This window comes from Erinaceus europaeus, chromosome X, assembly GCF_950295315.1.
Source record: "Erinaceus europaeus chromosome X, mEriEur2.1, whole genome shotgun sequence".
In the NCBI taxonomy this organism is placed as follows: domain Eukaryota; kingdom Metazoa; phylum Chordata; class Mammalia; order Eulipotyphla; family Erinaceidae; genus Erinaceus; species Erinaceus europaeus.
This window is the reverse complement of record NC_080185.1, coordinates 97388960-97396069: the sequence shown is the minus strand read 5'-3', so window position 1 is coordinate 97396069 and position 7110 is coordinate 97388960. Positions and strand designations below refer to the sequence as shown.

Here is a 7110-nt window from a genome sequence, read left to right as displayed (position 1 = left end):
CTTGGCCTTTCCCCCTTTTCATTTAATAGGACTTAGAGAAAATGAGAGGGGAGGAGGAGAGAGATGCCTGCAGCATTGCTTCACCACTTATGACCAGGGGCTTGAATCAGGGTCCTTGCATATTGTAATGTGTGTGCTCAACCAGGCATCCATTTAAAAAAAAAAAGATGATGATAATACTTTTGGAAGACACAGAACAAGAAATATCAAGTTCCTCCTTTCCTCAACAGGTTTATTGCCTTTTAAGAAAAATTTTGTAAAATATAAATACAAAGGCAGAGAATTTACTTACAAAGTTAAAACACAGATTTCAAACATAAACACACACTTCAGAAAATTTTAGTTATGTACATTTTTTCAAGCAACCTCAACATATTATGTTAGTTTTCAATATTTTACAAGGTACAGAAAAAAATAGCTCAAAGTCTTCTTTAAATAAGAGCATAAAATGTTTAAACATATAAACAATCCGGTTTGATGCGTGAAAACTAATTTCACAGCTTTTAAATTAGGATATAAAAGTTTCTTACAATTAGTTGTTGTGTGTGGATATGGTTTGAATTTATATTACACACCACTGGATTACATCCAATAGCATCTACCTGGCCCGAGCAGGTACTTTGTAAACAAAACATAAAGTTACAACATCGCCAAGTGCGGACACCCAATTCCCTCCCCCAAACCAACCACACACTAGGTTACAGTTACGACCTCTGACATTGGAGCTTTATAAGAAATAAGTCAAAGCGTAGAGCTCCTTTCTCTCTCTCTCTCTCTCTCTCTCTCTTCTTTTGTTTCTTTTTTGAAAAGAAAGAAAATGAAAAAAGAAACAAATGTTCCAAGTAAAAACTGACACATTCCAAAGCATGTGTGCACTGACTGAGAAGTAAATAAACAGTATAACAACTTTGTAAAAACCGACAGGAAGTTTAAAACAGAAAAAACAACAACAAAACCAAAACACAAAAGCATGTTTTGAAGTCCTTCCTACTGGAGGCATTTCTCTTATATAAAGAAAAGATATTTTCATATGTAATAGTGTCCTTTCTTTACAGAAATAGTCGTATTATGACACATATACACAAAGATTAACACTATGACACACTGTACACGGTGGGCCCAGGGTTCACCAGCTGTCGTCTGAGCCCACATCACTGGGGTGCAGCCACTCAATGGATGATCCCAACAGCGTCTGCAGCTCACTTGTGAACTCCACCAGGTCTAGCAGATCCTTGCTCTCGGGGTTAAAGGCCTCCAGGTCCCTGGGGCAGGAGAACAGGAGGCTGGCAGAGACCTGACGGTAGAACTCAGCCTCAGCGATTGTTACAATCTCCACGTTGGGGAAATTGCAGCGGAAAATGCGGGAAGACATTTTCAATTTCTTCAGCACGTCTGAAAGCAATAGCCAGTTTCTCGGCCTGTGAGAGGGCAAGGCAAGTAGCTTGAGTTCTCGGCAAAAAGGACACGTGCTCCCAGCTAGTGACTCTGCCTGAGAGACAGGCCAGGAATTTCTGCAGACAGACCTCTCCCCAACCACCCACCCTGAGTAAGTCTGAGACCTACCCACTCACACTTGTCCCTTGAAAGAGCTTTCAAGTCTAGTGGCCCAGAGAGCAGAGTACCATAAGGTCCTGAGTTAGATCCCTGGCATCACACATGCCGGGAGCAATGCTCTGGCTCCCATTAATCCATAAATAAATCAATCTTTAAAGGGGGGAGGAAGGAGACAGGCAGTGGTGCACCTGGTTAAACATTCACATAACAGTGTGCAAGGACTTGAGTTCAAGACCCTTGTTCCCACCCGCAGGAGGCAAGCTTCATGAGTGGTGAAGCAGGGCTGCATGTGTCTCTCTGTTTTGCTCCCTATCTCCTCCCCCCTCTCAATTTCTATCTCTATCCAATAAGTAAAAATTTAAAAAGGCAACATATTTACTGTTGAATATAAAACACTGATCTCCCAATAAAAGAATTAAAAGGGGGAAGAAGCATAATGGTTCTGTAAGAAGACTTCCATTCCTGAGGCTCCAGAGTCCCAGGTTTGACAGCCCCACCCCACCCCCACCAAAAGGCAGAGCTGAGCAGTGCTCTGGTTTAAAAAAAAAAAAAAAGTGTGTCTGTGTGTGCATGGGGATATTTCCTAATTTCTGCCAGCTCAGATACTCACCCCTGAGCGACGGACACTTGAACGTTATAGCACGGTAAAAGGGGGCTTTCTGAAAATTCAAACTCGAACACATCACTGTAGGTCTCATCGTCATTATCCTGGTCCTCTGGCCCTGGGGGGTTTGCTAGGACATCGTAGCCACTTTCATCATCTGGTTCTGATAGCAGGCAAACATGAGAGCAAGATGTCAGTTTGTGGCCTCCAAAAAGGATCTTACCTCCTCCACCCTGCCTGAGTTCTTCCCCACCACTGCCCTTCCCAGACAGGAATGTTCTAGAACCCATCGCTTTCCCCTTAAGTTAAAAGAGACACTGCTCACCACACACAGAACTGCCATAGAACTCCCAGGAGGCCCCAGACTCCTCTTCTTCATCACCTCGACCCTGGAGGTCATTCAGATAATCTGGAGAGAAAGTCAAGAGAAGACCCACTGGTCAGAAACCAAAGGTGAGTTGGGACAGGGGAGGGAGGGGGGCATTTCCCCCCAGGAGGCACGCCACCCACATCTTTGGGGAGGGACCACCCACCACAAACATTAGGCCTGCCACCTTGGGATGTGTTCAGTCATTTCCCCCTTGATAGACCAGCCGAGGGGAGCAGGCAGATGGGCCCGGGGAGTGACTTTGACTAGAAGTGGGTATGGTCCACCCCCACCCCCACCCCCACCCCCCGCCGCCGCCCAAGTAGACAAAGATGTGTTCAGAAGGTGCCGTACCTGTTAGAAACTTTTCCATCAGTTCACTGTGGGTCATTTTCATGATGGTTCTACCTGAGTATGTTGCCAAAGTGGGGTCAGCACCATAGGATAGGAGTAATCGGACGATCTCCAAGTGGTCGTTCTCAACAGCATCGTGGAGGGGCCTAGGAGAGACAGGCGGGACAGTCAGCACCTCTGACACTAGCTGGCCAAAAACAGGGTCATGGAGACTGAGCAACAGGGATTGGGTTCAAGGTTAAGCTAGGTACTGCTCTGATCGTCTTTATACTTGACCAATCTGCAGAGGTGGGTAGAAATGGCAGGTCAGACTTGTCTGTCTTCCAGAGATTTTTGGTTCCGTGTATATTTGAAAGATTTATTAAATGAGAGAACCATTCTGGCAAGCATAGTGGCAGGGAGTAAACTCAGGGCCTCATGAATCCAAATCCTGTGGTCTCTGTTCTAACCTACGTTCCCAGCCACATCCCAATATATTACAAGACAGCTTCAGTGTTGTGGTGTCTTTCTGCCTGTCTGTGTTTCTATCTGGGAAGGAAAAAGTTGTCCCAGAGGTGTGATATCCTGGTGACAACCTCTGAAGATAAACAAATATACAACCCGTGACTAAATGGATGCTGAAAAGCCCAGACTTTCTTAATCAAACACAATTCTTCCCAGAACTGTCCCAAACTTTTTAAAAGCTCTATCAGAATTCCTTCAATTCCATTCTAGGAGACTGAGTGCTTATGTGTTGAGCCCCACCTGTTCTCTTGGGGTGTCCTGCCAGCTCTGAGAAGCACACCTGTGCCCAAGGCAGAGAGGAAGGGCTACCACTTACCTGGTCCCATCTTGGGCGCTGCAGTTGACGTCAGCGCCATATTCAAGGAGGTGCCGCACGATGTTGAGCCACCCCCTAGCACAAGCTTCGTGAAGGGCGCAATAACCTGCATTGTCTCGATGGTTGACATCACAGATTTTATTTTCCAGGCAGTACAAGACCACTTCCTGTGGGGAGAGAGAAAAGACAGGGGTTGACATCAGGCCATTGTCCAGCGAAATTCATGAGAAGGCCCCCTCTAAGAGCTGCTTTGAATGGCCTGCCAGCCTAGACAGTGGCTTAGGCCACACACCAGATAGGGGCATTCTCACCGCACTCAGATGGTGGTGAGGAAGGGCTGGGCGGTAGTGTACTGGGTTAAGTGCACATGGCACGAAGCACTAGGACTGGCTTAAGGATCCTGGTTTGAGCTCCCGGCTCCCCACTGGTCTGCAGGTGTCTGTCTTTCCCCTTCTCTGTCTCCCCCTTCCTCTCTGTCCTATACAACAAAGGCAACAAAAATGGGGGAAAAAAATAATAATTGGCCTCTAAGAGCTGTGGATTTGTAGTGTAGGCACTGAGTCCCAGCCTGGAGGCGAGGCAAAAAAGGTGAGGATGGATCACAACCCAAGCGTAGACCAAAGTATGGCCAGCCAGTGCACAAAGGCATTAAACTGACTGGAGGGACTCTCAGATCAGACCAGAATACTTCCTGTCACCACCCATCCTGTATTTTGACTCCTTTCTTTACTTCTCTTGGGGGCTGGATCAATATTTTCATATTTACTCCAGTTAATGACAAGGGTCGGTTAGACCGAACACGACAGCCTTCACATTTCAGTAAGAGAACACAACAGTCTGCTCCCCAACCCCCAAGGTTTTCTATGTCAACAATATGCGTCAGAACCGCCATCATTAATCTTACTTCTTTGGCATGTTAAACTATTAATATGAACTACTCCCAGTGAGGAGCAGTAATTTTGTCCGTGTTTTATGACCTCGATTAAGAAAGTTCTCAAACACATGAGACTGGAGTTTGCCACCAGGAAACATGCCAGTTGTGCCCAGCAGAGCCTGTACCCCTGTGCCCACTCATGTTTAAACAAGCCAGCCGTGAAACCTCAAATGGGCCATTCTGGCCACCTGGCAATGTCAGATGGGTTCTGGAAAACCTTCTATGCCCTTTCTAGGCCATGCTACCCAATGGGGACCGCTCACTTGGGCGCTAAGTAGAATGTTCCAAGCTGCTGTGACCCTAACCTGGTCACTGGTGACCCACTATTCCCAGCTATTCCACTAGCTCTCTTCTTCGAAACGAGAAGAGGAAGTGAAAAGGCATGCCCACAAATGTGTCTCCTCACTCTGAGCTTAACCTGCCAGAAAGCCCACAATCCTCTGGGCTCCCAGGCCACCTGCCCCGAGCCCCGGTATCCAGGATACTGCATGAAGCGGCTGCTCTTTTAGCAGGCCCTCACTCGCCAGACTCGAGTGGACTGCTGCAAGCTAATGAGTTGTGTGCCCCAGCCAGGGAGCGACTCCGTCACGTGGCTCTGGGATCAGGCCTGAGCGCCACAACTGCTGTGCACGGATCAATTTACCCGGGTCCCAGCCGCCGGCCTGGTGTCCTGTCAGCCCAGGGTTTATTTGTTCTGACAATTATGGCCCACACCTGAAAACTTCCATCACTCCTGGGGCAGATCCAGGGGGCACAGAGGAATGAAAGGACAATAAAGCCCCCCTCCCCCGTGTGTGTGTGTGTGTGTGTGTGTGTGTGTGTGTGTGTGTGTGTGTGTGGTGGCAAAGGCAATAGGGATTTGCCACCAGGCCACACACCCACACAAAAGATTGATTTGCTTATTAATGAAGGGGGGATATCCACTGTGTGCATCACAGGATTACTTTGGGGCAGGGGCGGACATCATGCTTGAGAGGCCAATACCACACCCACCGTGCCACCTCCTGGTTCACGAGGGCAGACTTTTGGCCCGGAAAGGTGAGCCCCCCCCCCCCCCCCCGTTCTCTGTATGTGAAGTAGCAAAACTGACAGACTCAGGTCACTGGTACCCAGTTGGCTACAAAGCAAGCTGCCTAATACTCAGCCCAGGGAGGGAGTCTTCCCTCAGGCTGGGGTCTTCTCTTCCCCACACATTTCCCTGCTTACTCTCCAAGACAGAAGTGGGTGTACGAACATGAAGGACAGCCCACCCATTCCCTCACAAAAAAAGCAAACTGTTTTTGTTGGACAATTCCCTGTTAAGCGGCTATAAGCCGAATGCCATTAACCGCCAACTGTAACCATAAAGGCCATAAACCCGACATTGTTAATTAATTAAACGCCTCATTAACTTTTTTTAAAACATGATTTATTCAATTCATAGCAAATTTCACCATCACCACAGAAGGCACAGGCCTGTGGTTGCACATCAGCACCTCAGGTGAAGACACTGAAGCCCTGGCAGTGGGACGGGAAGGGCTCTCTGGCTCTGGCCTCTGCACCAGCACTCATGAACAGAGCTGAAAGCCGAGTCAGGAAGGGCTGATCCAAATCCATACGGAGACTAGGAGAGCCTTTAACCTGCTCCCACTGTCTTCAGTGAAAACTGGCTTCTGAAAAACCCTTTCAACAATGTGTGTTCCAATAATCCCTTTGCCAGGTTTAAGCAAATCAATTGCACCTCCCCGACCAGGCCACAGTCCTGGTCACATTTGCAATTCTGCTAAATGGCCCTGGAGGTGGCACAGTGGATATACTTTGGACACTCAAGCATTAGGTCCCCAATCATCATCACATGTGCCAGACTGATGCTCTAGTTCTCTCTCTCTCTCAAATAAATAAGTAAATGAATCTAATAGCATTTTGTCTAAAGAAGTCCTAGAGGGGCCAGGCAGTGGCGCACCTGGTTGAGCGCACATGTTACAGTGCTCAAGGACCAGGGTTCAAGCCCCTGGTCCCCACCAGCAGGGGGAAAGCTTTGCATGTGGTGAAGCATGGCTGCGGGTCTCTCTCTCCCTCTCTATCTCCCCCTTCCTTCTCGATTTCTGGTTGTCTCTGTAAGAAGTCTTAGAAAGTAGTAGTTACAGTTCAACAGTTTGCCCTAGCAGTCAGAAAATATCCAACATCACCCATCCCCCTCCACCACCACCTGCAATGTATTCGTTGAAATGTACCTACAAGAAAAGCAAACACTCTCCCCACAAACATTCTCAAGGTCACCACAGGCCACCCAAGGCCTGATAGCCAAAAAACAAACGAAGTGCGCTTTGATCCAAATGTCAGCCCCACCGACTCAAATACACAACCAAGACAGAAAACTCCTTAAAGAGCAAGGTTCTCTGAGGAGGTCTCTGGTTCCAAAGCCAGGCTAGTGAGAACAACGACAAGTTCAAAGGTCAGGCAGGGAACCCTGTTCTCCGTGGCAGGTGGAGCAGATC

At 47.8% G+C, this 7110-nt stretch overlaps 1 protein-coding gene across 8 annotated transcripts in view; it reads right to left on the bottom strand.

Moving 5' to 3' along the window:
* Positions 1-206: 206 nt before the first annotated feature.
* BCOR (BCL6 corepressor) overlaps positions 207-7110 on the bottom strand; it is a 136450-nt gene continuing 129546 nt past the window's right edge. For all 8 annotated transcript variants that reach the window (XM_060182605.1, XM_060182604.1, XM_007521118.3 and 5 more), the window contains 5 exons: positions 3700-3866; positions 2880-3025; positions 2484-2567; positions 2165-2321; positions 207-1418 (listed from right to left, as the gene is read on the bottom strand). In XM_060182605.1, the coding sequence (XP_060038588.1) occupies positions 1127-1418; positions 2165-2321; positions 2484-2567; positions 2880-3025; positions 3700-3866 (846 nt within the window). In that variant the 3' untranslated portion in view covers positions 207-1126. The remainder of the gene's footprint in view (positions 1419-2164; positions 2322-2483; positions 2568-2879; positions 3026-3699; positions 3867-7110) is intronic.